General features: G+C 44.3%; 1 protein-coding gene across 6 annotated transcripts in view; it reads left to right on the forward strand.

Moving 5' to 3' along the window:
* The window catches only part of GYG2 (glycogenin 2), a 60,481-nt gene that overhangs the window by 1,993 nt on the left and 34,739 nt on the right, over nucleotides 1-23,749 (forward strand). For all 6 annotated transcript variants that reach the window (XM_053579340.1, XM_053579345.1, XM_053579339.1 and 3 more), the window contains exons 3-8: nucleotides 9,191-9,332; nucleotides 13,785-13,959; nucleotides 14,998-15,160; nucleotides 15,680-15,806; nucleotides 18,866-19,088; nucleotides 20,289-20,504. In XM_053579340.1, the coding sequence (XP_053435315.1) occupies nucleotides 9,191-9,332; nucleotides 13,785-13,959; nucleotides 14,998-15,160; nucleotides 15,680-15,806; nucleotides 18,866-19,088; nucleotides 20,289-20,504 (1,046 nt within the window). The remainder of the gene's footprint in view (nucleotides 1-9,190; nucleotides 9,333-13,784; nucleotides 13,960-14,997; nucleotides 15,161-15,679; nucleotides 15,807-18,865; nucleotides 19,089-20,288; nucleotides 20,505-23,749) is intronic.

Raw genomic sequence — 23,749 nt, forward strand, 5'->3', positions numbered from 1 at the left:
CTCCCTGGGCAGCCAGGATTGGCATAAGGGCAGCATTCAAGAGGCGTGTTTTGGACACATCTTGATCCACCTTGGAATGGCCTTCATCTCCTTACAGAAAACAACACCCACCTTTCAGTAGAGAGAGGACAGAGGAGGTAGCTCCCACGTTATTTCAGGGAACAGATGGAACGCAGGTTTAGCAACTCGTAGAAATAAACATTTCTGGCAGACATTATAGAACTCTCTGCCATCTACAGGCTGGACTTGATTTTGTGAGAATATCTGTTTTCTTGACTTGGAGCTGGAGTATAGCGAAAGATTTTCTTTCCCTTTTCCCGCTGGGGTCTGACGGGGAAGGTCAGCAGCTTACTGCCCTGTTGATGGGGAGTCCCTCATTCAAGGTGGTGGTGTTCAGTCCTGGGGATGTTCTTTGGTGCCACCCCAAAACTTCAAGTTTCTCCCAGGCAAAGGTGAGCAACTGCCAGCCAGTCATCCATCATTTGTTACATTCGAACCCGCTGGTCCTTAGATCAGTGGTTCTCAACTATGTCACCCTGGGTAGAGTGATGTGTCATCGTTTAGCAGGCTTGAATCTGCCAGCCTCAGTGTATGTGGCCGGTGCTGTACTCACTGAGCTATAGATACTGAGTCTTTTTTTTTTTTTTAAGACAGAGTTTCAGTATGTCGATCTCGGTAGAGTGCTATGGTGTCATAGCTCACAGCAACCTCAAACTCTTAGGCTTAAGCGATTCTCTTGCCTCGGCCTCCCAAAGAGCTGGGACTACAGGTGCCTGCCACAACGCCTGGCTATTTTTTGTTGTTGTTGTTGTTGTTGTCATTGTTGATTTTAGCTGGCCCAGGCCGGGCTCGAACCCACCAGCCTTGAACCCACCAGCCTCAGTGTATGTGGCTGGTGCCCTGCCCACTGAGGATTTGAACCCACCAGCCTCAGTGTATGTGGCTGGCTGAGCTATGGGCACCACCTGTCCTGATGACCTTTGATGCTTTATGCATCCGTGGGTGACCCTCCTCCCTCTCCAACCATCCAGGGTCCCCAAGACCTGCTAGGTGAAGTGTGTTACTGGGGGACCATGCAATTCTGCCTGGTCTCATGGACTCCTGGCCTCTGCCTAGTTTAAGAGTTGGCAATTCTGAAGAATCTGCTGATGTGCCCAAACCGCATGGGTTGGAAACTTGAAATAGTTAAATGTCTAATTTTTCCAGTCTCTGGTTTTATTATTCTCCACAGCGCCCCATTTTACTGACAGCAAGTGAAACCTTGCAGTGCTAATTAGTTGTCAATGTCTGCAGATAAAATCCAACTCTGACCATTGAGAGGCTAAATGAGTAAGGAAAAAAATGATCTAGTGAAGTATTTTTCATGCCTTTGTCTGCCTGTCCAGTTAGAAATATTTTAATGTTCTTCTTAGGAATATACAACACCCCCAAAGTCAGTTTTTTCCACAGGTCTGCTGGGATTTTTTTTCTTTTCCTTTGAGGAGGATCTATTCCAAATTGCCTAAATATAAAATAAGTAGACAGTTACACAGGTGGAATTGTAGCTCAGTAGGCAAACAAGCTTCCTCATCTTAGATGGGAGTGTTGAACATGAAGTGACTCCTTTGAGGCAGGTGAATTGCCAGAGCTCACAGGTTCGAGACCAGCCTGAGCCAGGGTGAGACCCCCATCTCTAAAAATAGCTGGGCACTGTGGCAGGCACCTGTAGTCCCAGGTACTCTGGAGGCTGAGGCAAGAGAATCACTTGAGCCCAAGAGTTTAAGGTTGCCATGAGCTAAGACTGCACGGTACTCTACCAGGGGTAACTAAGTAAGGCTCTGTCTCAAAAAAAGGGGGGGAGGGTGACTCCTTTGGGGACCACTGGGTGATCCCCCAGCTCAAGTCCAGTTCAGCTTCCTGAGTTTCAGGCAGAAGCAACAGAGTTCCACAGACCAGGCAGCTTAAACCACAGACACGTTTTCTCTCATATTCGGAAGGCTGGAAATCTGACATCCAGGTGTCTGGGGCTGGCCCCTCCTGAGGCCTCTCTCCTTGGTGTGCAGACACCGTCTTCTCTCTGTGTCCTCACGGGGTTGTCCTTCTGTGGGTGTCTGAACCCTCATCTCCCTTCTTAGAAGGACATCCGTCCTTAATCACCTCTTAAAAGGTCCAAAGGTCCAAATGTCCAAATTCAGTGACGTTCTGAGACACCAGGGCATAGCAGTTTAGCATAGGAATTTTGGGAAGCCGTAGTCAGGTGGTAACACCTGTCAGTCGTAACAGTCCCATTTTTGTCCCCATGAACAGATGAGAACATTGGTGCCCACGGTTATCTGTTATTGATTACTTTGACATCCACTCTGATCATCTTATTCTTCCCTTCTTTACAAGTCAAATGGGACCTTCTTGCAGGACTTGGAATCCTCAAATAGCTCCTGCTAACTCTGAGGATCAAAGAAAAATTCTGAATGTCACCTGTGCAGCCTCCTCCCCAACCAGCCTCTGTGCATGGATCCCAGTTCTTGGGTGCAGCTGAGCTGAGGAAGTTTGTCCTCCGCTGATGCTGCATCTGACCTCCGATCGCCACCTCTTGCCTTGGCTCACGAACGTTTTCTTTGCCAAGTTACCTCCTCTGTTCTTGTTTGGTTATTCTTCATTTTGTTGTTTGAGGTGGGAGACAGGCCTTCTTCGGAGGGCTTTTGTGAGCTTTAGGTGACCTCAGACACTTCATTAATTAATCATGAAAACACTGTTTGGTTTTCAGTTTAGTTTATTTTTGTCTGAAGCGAATTTCTAAGTTGGGATGAGCATTCGGGATGGGCCATAGGTGCTGCACATCTAGTTGTTCCTGGAAGGATGGGAGCTGTGTTGATTTTTGTTTATTGATCCATGGGTGGGTTAATTGAGAAGTTCTTTTTAGCCTGTTAGCCCCTTGCTTCAGCTCTCTTTCTAGAACTTCTGCTGGCCCGAGTACTCCCTTTCCTAGAGCAATTATGGTATTGAAAACATTCATTTCTTACAGCGGCTGGTTCTCACCCAGTTGCAGGCATCTGAGGGTAGAGATTGTACCTGGTCAGCCCTTGGACAGAACACCTCACACGCCGCTGTGTGAGGAAACGCCGCCTGGTATGTGAATATACCACAAACAGGCAGCTGAACGCCGTTGCAGACTGAGTTTAAGTAGTGTTCCCCTAAAAATTATGTCTTCACAGAACCTGGGAGTAGGACCTTACTTGGAAATAGGGTCTTTGCGGATGTATTTAGTTAAGAATTTCAAGAACCTGGGAGTAGGACCTTACTTGGAAATAGGGTCTTTGCGGATGTATTTAGTTAAGAATTTCAAGGTGTGGCTCAGCGCCCATAGCATAGTGGTTTCAGTGCCAGCCGCATACACTGAGGTTGGTGGGTTCAAGCCTGGCTCTGGGCCAGCTAAACAACAATGACAACTGCAACAAAAAAATATTCGGGTGTTGTGGTGGGTACCTGTAGTCCCAGCTACTTGGGAGGCTGAGGCAAGAGGATCGCTTGAGCCCAAGAGTTTGAGGTTGCTGTGAGCTGTGACACCACGGCACTCTACCAAGGGCAACATAGTGAGACTCTACCTAAAAAAAAAAAAAATCTCAAGGTGAGATGGTCCTGGAATTAGGGTGGACCCAGACATAGAGGCCAGGCCAGGAGAAAATGTGGGCAGGAACTGGGGGGGCTGTGGCTGCTCCCCAAGGTCCCAGTAATGGGGAGAGGGAAGGAATTCTGGTCTCCAGAACTCTGAAAAGAGTCATGTCTATTGTTTAAGCTTCCCCGTGGGTGGCACTTTGTCATCTCAGTGCTGGGAAACTCCAACCGGGGTTTACCGGAGGAAAAGAGTCAGGGCCGAGTCCACCGGTAAGGAAAACAGGCAGACAAAAGTTGCCACAGGGGGGAGGCAAGAGGCCATGAATACAAGGGCTGTCTTGGGGAGGAGAGTTTGCGGGAAGGGTCTCCAGAGATAGGTGGTCTTTCCAGGAGCCACCACACGCCTGGGAGAAGCAGAAATTCCAGATGAGTTAAAGGGGTGATGTATCCCTTAAAAAATGTCTTTGAGGGCCCAGGAGGGCCTGGCTGGTTGTGTAGCCAGAGCGTGCCGGACAAAATGACCAGCAGTTTGGACTGGACTGAAATTTGCAGCCAATGGGAAAACCATTGATGACTGAAGTGGTTGTCAGGGCAGCTGAAGATGGTGTGTGTGTGTCCAGGACAGAGGATGGGGTTGTAAGGACAGAGGAGACAGATTGCAGGGATCAGAATCTGCAGGGTGGAAGAGAGAGTTCTAAGGAGGTGGCAGCTCAAGATGGTTGTTAGAAACACCCATTTTACGTGCGTTCTATCACACCCACCTCTTGAAATCTCAGGTTGGGTTGATTGGAGGCAGGTGCATCCCTCCTTGTGGGGTCAGCAGGGCACATATTCTGCAGAGCTCATTCTGGTCGGACTGGCCATCTCTACAGCATGGTGTGACCTCCGACTCCTATTTTAAGAAGAATATCTGGGAGGCTACCCTTTAAAGAGTGACAGAGGACGCTGCCACAGTCACACTGCACAGGGGACATTGATGCCTCTGAGCATCTCTGCAGGTAGAGACGGAACAGTCGGCCTGGGAGAAGAATCTAGTAACCAAAGCCCATCCCACTGGGGTTGTTTTCCCTTCAATGTTAAATTTTCTGAATGACAAGCTTCTTTTCCTTCCCACTGTTTAATTCAAATCATCTTTAAACAAAGTGACTCAGATTTAAACAGTCTATACATTGGAGATTTTACAAAAGTTAGAACACAGCTGATGAGGGCTAAAAATTGTAAATGGGACTGAGTTTTTAGCTTGTCATTGTGGTGAGAATGATTCTCTTCATAACGTGAGTGTATGTATAGATATGTATTATACATTGTACCGTAATGTGTGTATAACATATATAGAGATATGTGTGTATACATATATAGATGTGTATATACACATATACACACGTTACAATGTGTGTGTATAAAATGTATAGATTTATCTTAGTGTTTGCTTTGCTTTGTCATCTGTCTTAGCATTTAAAATATATATACAGAGTGGACATAAAGTTCGTGTGCAATGTACATTAGTTTGCTATTTAAATTGCTCTCTCTATATGTACACACACACACACGTGTATATATAAATGAATACAAGTCCGTATTCCATACAGAACATACACTCAAGTACCCACCTGAGAAATACTCTGCAGAAGATAAATGTGCAGGGGATGTGCTATTTGGTCTGGGTATAAAAATTTAGAATGAAGATCATTTTTGACTGGAATCCTGATGTAGGGCTTTGCCTTTTCTAATCATTATTCATGATCAGAAATCTGACCTTTATTCTTTATAGGAGTCACCTGTATTTTTTTTTTTGGTGCTTTCTCTGTGTTCTATTTTGGTGTTTTGAAATTCTATCAAAATTTTCTTAGGATTGGGACTGTTTGTGCGTTATTTTACATAGTCGGTGGGTTCTTAAAAGTCTGAAGACTTCGGTTTTCTGCTGTTAAGAAAATTTCCTGTTTAATTTCTTTGAGAACATGTCTTTCTTCTGTTCCCCCCTTCGTTTACTCTCTCCTTCCACACTCATGGTGATGAATCTCCTGCATTAATCCCGTAGGTTTTTAACTCTATTGAAGCTTCCATTGTTTTTTATTATCCTGCTGTGTGAGAAATTTACTGAGTGACATTTTTCATACTTTCTGTTATACTGTTTTCACTTTGGTAAATCCTATTTTTAATTTCTAAGGGCAATTTCTTTATAGCATTTGATCCTTGGTTCATAGATTTTTGTTCCCCTCCCCCAGTCACTTGGAAGGATGCTGACTATTATAGTTGGGGGGTTTAAATGTCTGTTGTTTGCTTATTGCAGGAATTTCTGTCCCTTAGAATTTCTGATGCTTCTGGAGTTCTTCCAGCCTCATCTCATAATGTTTCTGTTCCCTCTTCCCTGTGGAAAAATTTTCAAATATATCCTAATCCTTTACATGGACACATTTGAAAATAAGTAATGTCGCTTCAGCTCTGCCTACATGCAAGGGTTGCTATCTTGTCTGAATCTGCCAAGGTTATGCGACAGGTTAGGAATTCAGCGTCTATATGGTGGTGAATTTTTCTGAAGCCTCTCATTTCCTTTCGCATATTTTTTCTTCCTGGAAATGTGCATATTTGACTTTGGAGAATTATGCAGCATTTCAGAGAATTCCCCAGTTTTCAACCTCCCAGGCCCCACTGCCCTTACTGGGACGTGGGTCCAAGTGGGGTGGACACAGGCTGTCTGGGGTGGTCGTCTTTTTGGTCCTGGGCATGGGGAGGGGTCCTTCTACATGTGCTCAAAGCTGACAGAATTGGCAAACCCACTAAGATGGTCTGGGGAGAGGGGGAAATACGGAATGACTACTAATGGGTATGAGTTCGATGGGGTGTGTTTTGGGGGCCACCGGAAATGCCCTGGGACTCACAGAGGTGGGGTTTGCACAGTATGGCAAACGTGCTAAATTCTGGTGGCCTGGACACTTTAAAATGGTGAATTTTGTGTTATGTGAATTTGACCCCAATTCAAAGGAAGGAAAAAGGAGGCTCAGTGCCTGTAGCACAGTGGTTACGGCGCCGGCCACATGCACATGAACCCAACCTAGGCCTGCTAAACAACAATGACAACTGCAACAGAAAAAATAGCCAGGCATTGTGGCGGTCTCCTGTCGTTCCAGCTACTTGGGAGGCTGAGGTGAGAGAATTGCTTAAGCCCAAAGGTTTGAGGTTGCTGTGAGCTATAACATCACAGCACTGTACCAAGGGTGTCGTAATGAGACCCTCTCACTATGTCAAAAAAAAAGGGGGAGAAGGGATAAAAAGTATCCCATATCAAAATGCAGCACATTATATGATTCTGGGAAATTCATAGAGACAGAAAGTGGGCTGGTGATTGGCAGGATCTGGGGGCAGGGGACTTGGGGGATTACTGGTAATGGGTTTGGAGGCTTCTGTGGGAGTGATGGGAGTGTTCTGAAATAAGATATAAGTAGACGTTCCAACCATGTGGCAAATGAAATGATGCTGTGGAATTGTTTACTTTTTTTTTTTTTTTTTTTGAGACAGAGTCTTACTGCATGGCCCTCGGTAGAGTGCTGTGGCCTTACACGGCTCACAGCAACCTCCAACTCCTGGGCTTTAGGTGATTCTCTTGCCTCAGCCTCCCGAGTAGCTGGGACTACAGGCACCCACTTCAATACCTGGCTATTTTTCTTTGTTGCAATTTGGCAGGGGCCAGGTTTGAACCCTCCACCCTCGGTACATGGGGCCGGTGCCCCACCCACTGAGCCACAGGCGCCGCCCGGAATTGTTTACTTTTAAATGGTGTATTTTAGGTCATAGTAACTTTTTTAAACGTTTGCATGGAAAAGTAAATCTCTAAGTGAGTCGTGGCCTTTGGTGTAGGGATCCTGGTTGTGGTTTTCAGAGATATATTCACACTCAGAGCTCTGAGGCAGGGTGTCTGCTTGGTAATTCTTTGTGCTTTACACCCTTCTTCAAGATGTGTATCAGAGAAGCCCCAGGAGGGTGGGAGGTCGAGCTCTGTGTGGGGCATTGTCTGATTCGGGGAGTCTGTGGACAAAACTCAGCCAGCACCATTGTCTCGACTGGTTCTGGGTTTGCTGATACCGATACTGAATGTTTGCTAACCCTCCGGGTCTCTGTCCTGTGCTGAGGAACAAAAAAAGAGCATCCCATCAGATGAATAAACATGCCTGCGAGAGTCATGCCTGTTTTGGAGAAGCAACTTCAATGAGAGCTGAGCACTTTGAAAATATCTGAAAAAACACTAATCACCATTATTATCTTCTTAATCCCAATAATTTAACAACAAAAACAGATGATAACAATACAGATAAATATATGATCTGTGTGCTGTAGACAGGTTAGAGGACTGACACAAATAAATAGCTGAATAGATGATATTTGTGGAAATCGATAGATGATATCCAGGGGGTGCCAAAAAATGTATACCCATTTTAATAAAGGAAAAAGAAACTGTATTAAAATTGTAATACCCAAGTCACTTTTGACTTCTGCGATTACAAGAGATACAACATACAATCTAACAAATGTTACCAGTATATACTGAGCGTTACAATTTTAATACAGTTTTTCCCTTTCTTAAAATGCGTGTACATTTTTTGGTACCCTCTGGGAAGATGTATGAGGTGTGAATGATGACGGACAGGTGACAGGTAGATAGGAGGACGGAGACGGATCAAGGACAGATATTAGATGGGTGATACATTGATGATTAACAGATGACGTATAGATTATAAGTAGGGAGATGATAAATACCTTTTCTAATACATAGATGATAGACATATAGATAATGCATGGATGGGAAGTAGAAACAGGTCAGTGGATGGATGGATAGACAGATGATAGATTGCTAACTAATTGATAGGTGATAGATACAGAAGGTAGGATGATAGAGGGTTAGATATACAGGTAGTTAGTAGATGGCAGTTAGATAATGGATAAATACAGATGTAGATAGTAAGTAGATGGATTGATAAATAGGTATCGAGGGAGTTAAGAAATAGAAGACAGATGGTGGATAGGTAATAGAGCTAGGTAATTAGATAGATAGATAGATAGATAGATAGATAGATGAGATGGATGGATAGATGGATATAGATAGATAAGATGGATGGACAGATTAGATAGATAAAAAGATAGGTGATAGATAGATGGAAGAAATGGATAGATAGATAGATAGATACATACATACATACAGAGATGGGACAGGTAGCTACATTTCATTCCGTAAATTTGAGTCCTGCAATTTGAGTCTGTAATAGTCACTTTCAATGGAGGTGCCAGGAATTCTCTTTCCTTCTTAATCCAATGGTGGGGCAGATGCCTCTACAGGACCCCTTGTAACAGGTGCATTTTGGAATCCGCCCCAGGGGAATGTAAAAGCCTAGGACGTGCCCGAGGGTAATAAGCCTGGGAACCCTGTCCTGTTATGTGTAGTGGGTGGTCTTTGCAGCGCAGCATTTTCTGGGGGAAGGCATCAGGCTTGCGGTCAGTTTTAATCTCCGCAGAGAGCACCAATGCCCCCAAAACTGTGACTCTTGTGAGAGAACAGAGGGTCACCCCGGGAATGTAACTCTGGCGTGTTTTTTGTTGATTTTCGCAGTGGCCGACCAGGCCTTTGTCACATTAGCCACCAATGATATCTACTGCCAAGGGGCCCTGGTGTTGGGCCAGTCTCTAAGGAGCCACAGGCTGACCAGGAAGCTGGTAGTGCTCATCACACCTCAGGTGTCCACCGTCCTCAGGTAAGACTTGGGGGTGACACCTGTGCCCCACTGCCACCTCCCCCTGGTAGAAGGAAGGTCACCTGTATTGTAGGAGGTTGGAGGAATTGTCCTAATGATGGACCATTCTTCCTTCACTGGCTTGGGTGGCTGGCCCCCACGGAGGCATCTGATGCTTGTAAAGTCTCTTTACATCATCACGACCACACACACAGCTGTCACGGTGTATAATCAGCTTTGAAACAAATAAAAAAATAATATTGTGGTGGCGCCCATAGCTCAGTGGTTATGGCGCCAGCCACATACACTGAGGCTGGTGGGTTCAAACCCAGCCTGGGCCAGCTAAACAACAATGACAACTGCAACAACAATAACAACAAAATAGCCAGGCATTGTGGCGGGTACCTGTAGTCCCGACTACTTGGGAGGCTGAGGCAAGAGAATCGCATAAGCCCAAGAGTTGGAGGTTGCTGTGAGCTGTGACGCTGCAGCCCTCTACCAAGGGTGACTTAATGAGACTGTCTCAAAAAAAAAACCACAGAAATGTGTCTAATGGATAATGTATGAGGCTTCCCTTAAACGTTACACATTATGTAAACAATAATCTTTTCTCTTATCAGCCATGAACCACTTAGAAAAAAGTTGATTTTATTCAAAGCAGACAGGGAGGCATTTAATATGCTACTTGAAGCAAGAATTGAATGTCATATTCTTTAACCATGATACAATAAATCTAGACCTTGATAGCGAAACTTAAAAAGGAACCAGCAAATTAAGAAAAAAAAATAACAACAAGTGTCACATCTGATATTTTTAACAGGAAACACTCTCCTACATAACTTGTTCAGGGAATAAATGTAAGCTTAAATTATGTAGCATGGGGAATTGATTCATCATGGTCAATTTAACAGCATTTATATATGATCTGGGAAAATCATTACAGTGTGATTGCCACCTATAAAACCAAGGCAGGCAGCTAACGTACTATCAGAAAGAAAAACTTAAATCAGGGAGGAAATTGTCTAGTTCAAATATATTTTTTTTTGGCAGTTTTTCACCGGGTCCGGTTTTGAACCCACCACCTCTGGTATATGGGGCTGGCGTCCTACTCCTTTGAGCCACAGGGGCCGCCCCTAGTTCAAATATTCTTAAAATTAAAACAACCACGGGGTGCAACTCTAAGAGGGACTTCACCTAACAAACGCAATCAGTGTAACCTGGTTCTCTACCCTCATTGAATTCCCAACAATAAAAAAAAAAAAATCAACAAATAAAATAAAATTAATACATAAATTAATTAATTAAATTAACACCCCCCAAAGAAAAAAGTGAAAAAAGAAAAGAGTAGGAAGAAATTCACAAATGTTGAACAAAAAACAGAACTACTAATTGGGAATAAGAAATAAATGGAAGTGTTGGTTTTTTTGTTTGTTTGTTTGTTTTTTTGTAGAGACAGAGTCTCACTGTACCGCCCTCGGGTAGAGTGCCGTGGCGTCACACGGCTCACAACAACCTCTAACTCCTGGGCTTACGCGATTCTCTTGCCTCAGCCTCCCGAGCAGCTGGGACTACAGGAGCCCGCCACAACGCCCGGCTATTTTTTTGTTGCAGTTTGGCCTGGGCCGGGTTTGAACCCGCCACCCTCGGCATATGGGGCTGGCGCCCTACTCACTGAGCCACAGGCGCCGCCCTGGTTTTTTTTTTTTTTTTTTTTAAATAAACCTTTGATGAGAGAGGTTGTACAAAATTGTACAAAAATGAAAATTTAAAAAGTAGACATTTGGACACAATTTTATTTTATTTATTTATTTATTTACTTATTTTTGAGACAGAATCTCACTGTGTCACCTTTGGTATAGTGCCCTGGCGTCACAGCTCACAGCAACCTCAAACTCTTGAGCTTAAGCGTTCCTTTTGCCTTAGCCTCCCAAGTAGCTGGGACTATAGGCACCCACCACAACGCCTGGCTATTTTTTCGGTTGTAGTTGTCATTGTTGTTTGATAGGCCTGGGCCGGGTTCGAACCCGCTATCTTCGGTGTATGCTGCTGGCGCCCTAGCCGCTGAGCTACAGGCGCCGAGCCATGGTCACAATTTTAAAAGTAAATATTTCAGAAGAACCTTTTGCAAACAGTATGGGAAGTGTTGAGAAGATGCTGGCTTGGTCCCACATCTGCAGAAATAGAATACATTTGCTGACTCATAATCATGGGGGAACTTCAGAAAGTTTCCAAGGCCTCTTCTTGAAGAAGGAGCCTTGTCTGGGCAATTTTAAGGGAAGTTTTGTTAAATTGGCGATGATGAGTTAATTCCCATGCTGTATAAACTATCTTGGAGCCTAGAAAAAGACGAACGTGTTTACTTATTTGAGAAACAGTCATCATCTTGAAAAGTTGATTTATAAGTTGGATTGTGTTTTCATGGGAATTTAAAAAGCCCCCAAATATAAAGTACTAATAAAATAGCTGTAGTCGTTCAAATAGTAAATAATGCTTAGTCTAAAAAAGCACTAAAAAAAAATAATCTATTGATATAATTTATCACATTAATACGTCAGAGGAAGGCAAGGATATGACCTTTTCCTGTAACAATTAAACATATAACAAAATAGAATTCCAGATAGATTATATTGTGAATCTAAAGGTAAACGCTTTAGGTTTAGAAAAATCTTCGAAGAAAATGCGTAGATGTTTCTAATGCCAACGCTACCAACTTGTGGCTGTCCTGTGCACCTGTGGGGAGATGAGCAACGTGTCGGGGCCCCACCTATGAGAAGCCAGTAAGATTTACCCTCTCCTCCGTTGTGACAGCCTGGGATAGCTCTACCGAGGGCAACATAGTAAGACTCTGTCTCAAAAAATCAGCAAAAGAAGAATAGTTCTGTCCAGGCATGGTGGCTCATTACTGTAATCCCAACACTCTAGGAGGCCAAGGTAGGTAGAACACCTGAGCTCAGAAATTCAAGACTAGCCTGGGCAACAGCAAGAACCCATCTCTACTAAAAATAGAAAAATGTAGCTGGGTATTGTGGCAGGTGCCTGTAGTCCCAGGTACTCGGGAGGCTGAGGCAGGAGGATTTCTTGAGCCCAGGAGTTGGAGGCTGCTGTGAGCTGTGATGGCGCCATGGCAATCTACCCAGGGGCACAGTCGAAAAAAAAAAAAGAAAGGAATGGTGAGAAGGACAGAGGGAGGGCACTGAAGGAAAGTAATGTAAGAAAGACGCAGTTTTCTTTACTTGGTCCTGTTTTTTCAAGCACACATGCATTTTTGAACATGAGTGGAAAGTGTCTACAGCTCTAAGACTACTGTGGAAAATAATCCTTGAACGTGAACATCGTATGAAGGTACCATATTCTGCCCCGTACAACGTGCTCCTGTATATAACGGGCCCCCACATTTTTGGCCCAAACTTACAGGAAGTCTTTTGTGTTCATTTTTAATTCAAGATTTTATTTATATTTAAATACTTGTTTCTTATATTATAAAGGAACTTTAGCTTTTTTTTTTTATAGAGACAGTCTCACTTTATCGCCCTCAGTAGAGTGGGGTGCTGTCACAGCTCACAGCAGCCTCCAACTCCTGGGCTTAGGTGATTTTCCTGCCTCGGCCTCCCAAGTAGCTGGGACCACAGGTGCCCGCCACAACGCCCGGCTATTTTTTTGGTGCAGTTTGGCCGGGGCGAGGTTTGAACCTGCCACCCTCGGTATATGGGGCCGGCACCCTATTCACTGAGCCACAGGCGCCACCCTGGAACTTTAGCATTTTTTAACATGTTATGGTATGAGGCATTTTATGTAGCAAATAGTTATAAAATGATTGGGCACAATGGCTCACCCCTGTAATCCCAGCACTCTGGCAGGCGAGGCAGGTGGACAGCCTGAGCTCAGGAGTTTGAGACTAGCATGAGCAAGAACAAGACCCAGTCTCTACTAAAAATAGAAAAACTAAGGGTGGCACCTGTGGCTCAAAGGGGTAGGGTGCTGGCCCTATATGCCGGAGGTGGCGGGTTCAAACCCAGCCCTGGCCAAAAACTGGAAAAAAAAAAAAAAAAAAAATTGAAGGCAAAATAAAAAAGCACTTAAAAAAAAATAGAAAAACTAACCAGGCATCAGGCACCTGTCGTCCCAGCTGTTTGGGAGGCTGAGGCAGGAGGATCACTTGAGTCCAGGAGTTTGAGGCTGCTGTGAGCTATGATGATGCCTCTGCACTCCGGTTTGGGCAATAGAGCAAGACTCACTCTCAAAAAATGATAATAATTACAAAACACAGGATATTTTATGTGCCAGTAACAAATAGCACTACCCAAGTATAATGTACATCCTTCTTTTTCCCTCAAAAATTTGGGTAAAATGTGCACGTCACACAGATCAAAAGAAGGTAGATTTGTGTTCCATGCTTGTGAATAGGGAAGGTATGTCCTGGTGAGGGACTGGGCTGCCGAGTCCTCACTGCACACCTGCACACGCCTTTTCTAGGGTCATCCTCTCGAAGGTGTTTGATGAAGTGATTGAAGTGAATCTGCTGGATAGTGAGGACTACGTCCACCTGGCCTTTCTGAAGCGACCTGAGCTTGGAGTCACCCTCACCAAGCTGCACTGTTGGACCCTCACCCATTACAGCAAGTGTGTCTTTCTGGACGCAGACACGCTGGTGAGTACGGAGAAGCTGTGTCCACTGGATGGGAAGCCCTCAGAGGCTATGCCCCTCCATCAGCTGGTCGATTCCTGTACATCAATATCTAGACCCACGATGGCTGCGCTAGACTCTGCTGAGGGCAGTAGTAGATTTGAGCACCTGACTCTGCCCAAGGATATGGAATTTTAAGGTGCTGGCTGGACTGGCATTTACCCGGCATCTTACACCACGGCATCCCCATGGCTGTCACTTGGGGTAGTAACGTCTAGTGGCGAAACCACGATGGTGCCTTTCAGAGGCAGTGGGGTGGGGGTGGGGGTGGGAATCAAAAAGTAAAATGCCCTTGGGCTGTTGGAATTCTGTTTGGGATTGGTTTGGTTAAACCATTCGGTTAAACCACCACCACCGGTTTGGTGTAGGAAGGGAAAAACAAAGATATATTGAGTAATCAGAACAATGTTTCTCCACCACCAGCAAAGAAGGACCTTTTAGAAAGTCGATGTGTGCTGGAAGGAACTGCAATTATTAGCCAAACTCTCCCAGCAAAATGATCCCATTATGTTGATTTGCACACCTTTCCGTTTATCGACTTCCTTGGTCACATTGGATGCAGAAATGAGGAGATAAAATTAAGAGAATTCTTTAGACATTCTTACAAACCTAGAGAAAATAATTTAATTATAGAAAGGCTTACTTTAAACCCTTGGAACAAAACAGAGAACAGCTTGTCTCACAAACATTTCTCCTTTGAGTATAAACCTAAAACTAGCAACACATTAACTGCCCTGTGAGTTATATTTAACTCATGCTCGTTTTGAGCCTGAGACCTTGGGAAGCAGATATAACTTACATATTTCTTAAGTTAGTAAAACACCATGGCTCCAAGGGGAAAAAAAAATTTTTCCCCCCAGTTCAAAGAGTCGGTTCTAATTTTTTGGCAGTGGGGGGTGGGGAGATTCATTGAGGGTAACGAACCTTTGTGTTGTGTGGCCCCTCTGGTTAGGTTTCTCAGTTGCCTGCTGGAGGTGTGTCCTTCATCTTTTGTGTTACCAGGTGCTGTCCAATGTCGATGAACTGTTTGACCGGGGTGAGTTTTCTGCAGCCTCGGATCCCCGCTGGCCGGATTGCTTCAACAGTGGTGTGTTTGTGTTCAGACCCTCTCGGGGGACGCATAGGCGTCTGCTGCAACATGCCGCTGACCACGGCAGCTTCGATGGTAAGTGAGGGGCTCCCGGGAATCTGGGGCAGAGAACTGCCGAGGCCCAAACCCCCGCCCCAGCCTGGCCCCTGCACCTGTGAAAGAGCCCCTTGAGGAGAAAGAAGAGAACTTTACAAGAGTGATAGCTGATAGGAAGAAATGAAGAATTCTGCAGTAAGTGTGTATTGGATTGTTAGGTAATTTTGTCGCTGTGGGATCACTTACACAAACCTAGTTGGCCTAGGCTTCTAATAAATGGTGCAAATAGCCACTACCAAGTGGAATTCAGTGGGGAATGAGTAATGACATTTGCAGACAATATGTAATTTTATTCTTAATTTTTGTGGTTATCGATGGAGAGTTTTGGAGACAATGTCCACTCCTTCTTAGCAGTAGCTTAGGCTGTCGGTTTTGAGAACAGACAGGATGTGTTAGCTGACAGAGGGGAGACACAGAATTAGCCATCCTGAAGGCAAGCTTCCAGCAGACTGCCTCACACTTCGCTAACCTCTTTTATTGTGTTTATTAATCCCGCAGGGGCAGATCAAGGTTTATTGAATAGTTTCTTCAGTAACTGGTCGACGGCAGACATCCACAAGCACTTACCGTTCATCTATAACTTGAGCAGTAACACCGTGTACACTTACGGCCCTGCCTTCAAACAGTGAGTGCCCCAAATTCATGCTGATGTCTGCAGCTCTGTCTACCACTGTTTACACCTTCCCTCCCTGAACATACATTAGCATATTGGAAAAAAGTTTATATATATGTCTATATAACTTTTTTTTTTTTTTTTTTTTTTGTAGAGACAGAGTCTCACTGTCACGCCCTTGGGTAGAGTGCCGTGGCGTCACACGGCTCACAGCAACCTCTGTCTCTTGGTCTTAAGCGATTCTCTTGCCTCAGCCTCCCGAGCAGCTGGGACTACAGGCGCCCGCCACAACGCCCGGCCATTTTTTTGTTGCAGTTTGGCCGGGGCTGGGTTTGAACCTGCCACCCTCAGCATATGGGGCTGGCGCCCTACTCACTGAGCCACAGGTGCCGCCCATCTATATAACTTTTTATATAAAAATTTTTTTACATAAAAATGTGGTTTGCTATCTTGTATATCATATTTGGTATCATTTGTAATTGCAGAAGTCAAATATGATCTGCATATTGCAATTTTTAAAAATTTATTTCCTTTTATTTATTTTTTTGAGACAGAGTCTCACTTTGAGTAGAAATAAGGGCTCGATGAGGCCTTATATTATAAAACATATATATGTAAAGTTAATATATAAATATATATAACTTTTTATATATGTTTGATAATATATATAAATATTTATGTATATGCATGCAGAGAGTATAAAAAAATGGTATACACATTTTAATCAAGGAAAAAGCTGTATTAAAATTATAATACTCAGGCTTGGTGCCTGTAGCTCAGCGGCCAGGGCGCCAGCCACATACACCGGAGCTGGTGGGTTTGAACCCAGCCCAAGCCTGCTAAACAAAAATGACAACTACAGCCAAAAAATAGCCGGGCGTTGTGGCGGGCGCCTGTAGTCCCAGCTACTTGGGAGGCTGAGGCAAGAGAATCACTTAAGCCCAAGAGTTTGAGGTTGCTGTGAGCTGTGACGCCACAGCACTCTACCCAGGGCAACAAAGTGAGACTCTGTCTCAAAAAAATAAATTAATTAAATTAAATAAATTTAAAAAAATTGTAATACACCAATCACATTGGACTTCTGCAATTACAAATGATACCAGACATGATATACAAGATAGCCCCACATTGGTGCATATTGGAGTATTACAATTTTAATACAGTTTTTTTTCCTTTCTTAAAATGTCTATACGTTTCTTTGGCACCCTCTGTAAGTGTATACACACAGACACAAGGTCAGACAATTACGTTTGCAAACTCATTCTAGAAAAAGTGCTACACGCCTCACTGCTGAACATCACTCTGTTCACGTTTGAGGCGCTCCCCCTGGGAAGCTGTGCACCAACGGCAATACCCAGTTCATGCTTCAGAGCCGTTTTGGAACTCTTTTTTCAGAAAAGCCACCAGAACTGTCATTATGTAAAACACGAAAATGTAACAACAGGACCGGGTGTGGTGGCTTGTGCCTGTAATCCCAGCACTCTGAGAGACCGAGGCAGGTGGATTGCCTGAGCTCACGAGTTCAAGACCAGCCTGAGGAAGAGCGAGACCCCCACCTCTTAAATATATACATGTATATATAAAAACCTAAAGGCAGCACCTGTGGTTTAAAGGAGTAAGGCACTGGCCCCATATACTGGAGGTGGCGGGTTCAAACCCAGCCCTGGCCAAAAACTGCAAAAAAAAATATATAGATCTATATATCTATGTATCACCATAGTTATATTTTATATACACACATATATATGTATATATATATTCAGGTGTTGTGGCAGGTGCCTGTAGTCCCAGCTACTCGGGAGGCTGAGGCAGGAGGATCACTTGAGCCCAGGAGTTTGAGGTTGCTGTGAGCTGTGATACTACAGCACTCTACAGCTGTGATACTACAGCACTCTCTCTTTTTTTGAGACAGAGTGAGAATGTCTCAAAAAAAAACAAACAAATTAAAAAAAAAAAACAAACAAACAAAGCAACACCTCCACACATTGATGTGAACACAGCTGTGAGACACTGATCTTACTGGGTTATGATAATGTTTCTTGGCATATAGAAAATGGGATGGTGCTTGCCGTGACTTTCCTGAAATGAATAACTTACCTATGTTTTGCATTTATGACAAACATTTATTTTCACTTAACCACCAATTAGTAATTTTGCTAAAGGAATGATTAATAAAAGATTTGACAACTGAACCAACTCGAGAGTGTTGCCATTGTTACCAGAAGACATGCAGTGATTTGCTTTGAAATCCAGATCAGAAAGAAGGATGGAGGGAGGGGGGTGGGGCCTTGGTGTGTGTCACACTTTATGGGGGCAAGACATGATTGCAAGAGGGCCTTTACCTAACAATTGCAATCAGTGTAACCTGGCTTATTGTACCCTCAATGAATCCCCAACAATAAAAAATAATAATCATAATCATAATAAAAAAAAAAAGAAATCCAGATCTCAGCAACAATCGTATCTGGTTTCATTGCTCTAAAATTTTATTAAGATCATGCTAACTGCTGTAATTCGTGAACTCACTCAGTGGAAACTTGTTATTTCTTCCGCATCAGCAGATATAGAATTAAAAGGATTTATTTCAAACTGCAGATCAAAATAGTGGTGACAGTTATTATCAATAACCCTATCTCTGTGGCTGGGCATGGTGGCTCAGCCTGTGATCCCAGCATTCTGGGATGCTGAATGGTGGATCCCTTCAGCTTAGGAATTTGAGACCAGCCTGAGCCAGAGTGAGACCCTATCTTTACTAAAAATAGGAAAACTAGTCGGGTGTTGTGGCACGTGCCTGTGGTCCCAGCTACTCGAGAGGCTGAGGCAGGAGGATCGCTTGAGCCCAGGAGTTTGAGGTTGCTGCAAGCTATGATGCCACCGCACTCTACGTAGGACAACAGAGCAGAAAAAAGAAAAAAAGAAAGAAAATAAAAGACAAAAACCCTAACCCTAACTGAACCAGCTGTGGCTGTTCCTTTCCTGAGGCTGTCTTTGAGAAGTCCTGGGTGGCTGGTTGCTTTCTGCGCTTTTTAATTTCCAAGTAGAAATTCTAATCCCCTTTGTTTCCTTCTCAGGTTTGGGTCTAGTGCAAAGGTCGTCCACTTTCTAGGGGCCACCAAACCTTGGAACTACAAGTATAATCCGCAGACCGGCTCGGTTCTGGAGCAGGGCCCAGCATCAGGCTGCCCGCACCAGGCCTCTTTCCTTAATCTCTGGTGGACAATCTATCAGGACAGAGTTCTGCCCCTTTATGAGGGTGTAAGAGTCACAGAAACACACTTGTCTCCGGAACACACGGTAAGTGGGCGATTCCTCTTAAAACCCACAGTTGAGGCTCCGTGCCCATAGCACAGTGATTACCGTGGGTTCGAGCCCAGCCCAGGCCTGCTAAACAACAATGACAACTGCAACAACAACAAAAAATAGCCGGGCGTTGTGGCGGGCACCTGTAGTCCCAGCTACGTGGAAGGCTGAGGCAAAAGAATCTTAAGCCCAAGAGTTTGAGGTTGCTGTGTGAGCTGTGACACCACGGCAGTCTACCGAGGGCGACATAGTCAGATTCTGTCTCAAAAAAACAAAAAAACAACCCTCCAGTTGAAAATGAGGATAGCCTTTCCATTAACCAACATCTGCTATGATTCCTTCCCTTTCCCCTTCCAATTCATCAATATGTATCTCATGCAGAAGGACGCTAAAGAGGAAAGCAACTTTGTTTTTTACTTTAATTTTTTGGCTCTGAATAGACAGTGTTTAATGAGCGGAGATGGTGTTGTGATTTATAGAACTGTACAAACAGTTTATTTAAATCAGCCATCCTCATCCCAAGAAGAGCCACTTAGAAAATAAGTGGACAATGATAACTGATTAAAACGTTGCATCCTACTTGAAACCGTCATTCATTTGAAAGAGCGATCACAGGATGTGTTAGAAGAGGGTCTTAAAATTCTTTTAGTGAGGCCAATTTGATTTTTAAAAATTGTAATGATAGCTCCTCAGCATGCTAAGTAGCGGCATTGATGTGGAACACGTCTGCCTTGCAAAAGACATTTGCAATTAGATCCCGGGAAATGTTTTAATCTTAACCAAAATAAAATTTTTTTGAACTAGAGGATTCACTGGTATGATGGAATCAGGCCTCAGCAAATATATTGCTTGGGTAATTGAAAAGAATTGGAAAAAAATACATATTTTATTTTTTACAAATTTTGGGGGGATAGAGGTAGGTGCCACTTTTCATGACAAAAGTGTCTCCCGTGCACAGGGGTTTATTGGTATCAAGCTTACGGATGTTGAGGCTCAGTTCACTACAGGGGAACTTTGAAAAGTTGTTCTAAGAAAGAGAAAATTAAGAACAGGCATTTCGTGGGTGCAGAGCATAGGACTGAGATCCCCCAGCTACAGAGAGATAAAGATTGGTTGGGGGTTCCTGAGGGTAGCAGGTGAGCTGAGCAGATGTTGAAGAGACTGTTTTTATGCTATTTATTTTTGGGGAGGCAGGTTTGCCAAAGTGGTGTTGAAGTGCAATGTGCAAATTCATCACTCAGTGCTGGAGGGTCGTGTGCAAATTCATCAGCCAGTGCCGAGGGGCCGTGTGCAAATACAGCAAATACAGTGCTGGGGTCTGACCAGCAAGGTCCTGGTCAGGGCTCTCTGGAGTTGACCCCCAACGTGGATGAGAGCCTGCCCTTCCCTGAAGGATGCCATTTGGAGGATGTAAGTACCCACGTTCCACCCAGACTCCTGGTCCCCAGGGACAGAGCGGGGAGTGCCAGCTTCCTGGGTTCCCTGGGGAGGGAGGTGTCATCACGTTCAGTTTGCTCTGGCCATGGGGGCACCTGCAGATCAAATAAAGCTCACCCTCAAAAGGTGTGTATGTGCTCATCCCCCGGAACTAGTGAGGGTTCCATTCCATGGCAGAGGCCTTTGCACAAGTGACTAAGTTCGATACAGGTCTTAAGACGGGGAGATGATCTCAGATGACCTGGGTGAGTCTTAAGTCATCACGAGGGTTTTTAATCAGAAGGGTTCACGAGGGTGAAAGCAGAGGTCAGGCGGAGAGACGATTAGAAGGTGGGTGCTTGCTGCCTGCCGGCTCTGAAGATGAGAGAATGATCGTGAACAGAGGCAGGAAACGTCTAGAAAAGCAAGGAGATGGGTTTCCTCCAAAAAGCACCCAGGAGGGAGTCAGCTCTGTGACAACTTAATTTCACCAGACTGGGCTTTGGTCAGACTGTGAATCTTGAGCTATTTCAGCTGAGCCCCCTGACTGGAACAGGTGAATGTTGACCCACATAGCCGTGTCTCTTAAGACTGAATCTGCAGAAATTTGTCCTGAGGGAAGTAAAAAAAAAAAAAAAGATTCAAGTGCACCTTGTATGAAAAACAAAGAATCTTTGAGGCTGTCGTTTCTCTAGACCTGATTTTTCTGGGCAGAAGTGTTGAAATAATGCCCCGTGCTTAAAGATTTCTCATTTTAAATCTTCACTCATCGTAGTAAGAGCTGGTTTCTCGCTGGAATGATTTTGAGATTGCACCTTGGGGTGGAAGTGGGGCTGGGCTGGAAGAGAAGACATCCATTTTTTTTGTATATTTCATGGATTTCTGGGAGACCTGTTTTTGTCAAGTGTAAACAGCTGATACTTCCATTTTGACACACATTTCTATGGAAGGCACCTTATGCTTTACTGTGATATGGGATAAATTATACCCAGAACATTGTACAGTGATAATTTTTGAGTGAATTTGTGTTGATTCAAATGCATCAAATTCTATCTTAAGATGCTCAGACATTATTCTTAGTAAAGCATCACAAAAATGGAGAAGCATGAATCCTATGTACTCAATCTTGATATGAGGACAATTAATGACAATTAAGGTTATGGGGGGGGAAGCAGAAAGAGGGATGGAGGGAGGAGGGTGGGGCCTTAGTGTGTGTCACATTTTATGGGGGCAAGACATGATTGCAAGAGGGACTTTACCTAACAATTGCAATCAGTGTAACTGGCTTATTGTACCCTCAATGAATCCCCAAAAATAAAAAAAAAAGAAAAAAAAAAAAAAAAAAAGATGCTCAGATTCACGGCTCGGTGCCTATACCACAGTGGTTATGGCGCCAGCCACATACACCAAGGGTGGAAGGTTTGAATCCAGCTGGGGCCAGCTAAAAAAAGCAACAATGCGCAACAGCACCTGTGGCTCAAAGGAGTACGGGGCTGGCCCCATATGCTGGAGGTGGCGGGTTCAATCCCAGCCTCGGTCAAAAACTGCAAAAAAAAAAAAAAAAGAAAAATAGCCGGGCATTGTGGCCAGTGCCTGTAGTCCCAGCTACTTGGGAGGCTGAGGCAAGAGAATGGCTTAAGCCCAAGAGCTTGAGGTTGCTGTGAGCTGTGACACCACAGCACTCTACCAAAGATGACATAGTGGGACTCTGTCTCAACAACAAAAAAAAGATGCTCGGGTTCAAACAGAGAAGATGGAAGCAGAATAAAGCAAATTTTTCCTAGTTTTTTATTCCTCCCGATATTTACAGAACAGGACCATCCTTGGTCTGGCCCCTGGGCATGCCTCCTGGGAGTAAAACTTCCCGAAATCCTGCAGACTTCTGCCTATGACCACAATATTTTAGGAAAATCAATATTCACATTAAATGTTTAGCAGACGATTACACTCTATCAATTAGCAAATTGGAAGATTTTTTTTTTCCCCAAGCCATTGTTTTAAATCCTGGTTATGGAATAATTCTCGTCTGAATTCATCGTGGACTGGTATATTAGTTGTTTTCAAACTGTGGCCCAAGCTTTGCCTAAATTAGAATATCTCTAAGAGATTTCATTTTTGCAGATGATGTTAAAAGTGTGTTCTTTTTCTTTTTTTAGAGAGAGACAGAGTCTCACTTTGTTGCCTTCGGTAGAGTGTTGTGGCGTCACAGCTCACAGCAACCTCCAGCTCTTGGGCTTAAACGATTCTCTTGCCTCAGCCTCCCAAGTAGCTTGGACTACAGGCGCCCGCCACAACACCTGGCTATTTTTTTGTTGCAGTTTGGCCAGGGCCAAGTTCGAACCCACCACCCTCGGTATATGGAGCCGGTGCCCTACTTACTGAGCCACAGGCGCTGCCCACAAGTGTGTTCTTGATGAGGGTGGGCACTGTCTCGTTCCTAAGGACCGTGTGTCCAGACTCAGTATGCTGGCTTCTCATGGGATGGTGTGGATTGTCAGAGCCCCAGAAAACGAAGCTTCCCAGGTCAAATAAAGGTGTGGCAGAAGCTCAGGAAGAGAACACAGTTGGGAAATGCCAGTCTCATGCATGGGGCAGTTTGCTGTAACTTTGAGAAGTTGTTCTAAGAAAGAAAAAATTAAGAATAGACATTTCATGGGTGTAGAGTGTACGGTTGGGACCCACAGCTTCAGAGAAAGAAAGATGAGGTGGGGGCCTAAATTGCAACCATGCCCATCTTGGAAAAAAAAAAATAACAAAAGATGTATATTCACAGGGCAGAGAGCCTTCGTTTTGTTAAAATAATAAGCTTCAGGGCGGTGCCTGTGGCTCAGTCGGTAAGGCGCCGGCCCCATATACCGAGGGTGGCGGGTTCAAACCCGGCCCCGGCTGAACTGCAAACCAAAAAATAGCTGGGCGTTGTGGCGGGCACCTGTAGTCCCAGCTACTCGGGAGGCTGAGGCAAGAGAATCGCTTCAGCCCAGGAGTTGGAGGTTGCTGTGAGTTGTGTGATGTCATGGCACTCTACCCAGGGCGATAAAGTGAGACTCTTGTCTCTACAAAAAAAAAATATATATTAATAATATGCTTCATGTTTGATTCATGTTAATTTTGTGGCTTCGTTTTGGATTCATGGTTGTCGATGAGACAGCCAGCTAAAGAACAAGCAACATTTAAATCTGGGCAGCGCCTGTGGCTCAGTGAGTAGGGCACCAGCCCCATATACCGAGGGTGGTGGGTTC

Source organism: Nycticebus coucang, chromosome X (genome assembly GCF_027406575.1).
Source record: "Nycticebus coucang isolate mNycCou1 chromosome X, mNycCou1.pri, whole genome shotgun sequence".
Lineage (NCBI taxonomy): Eukaryota > Metazoa > Chordata > Mammalia > Primates > Lorisidae > Nycticebus > Nycticebus coucang.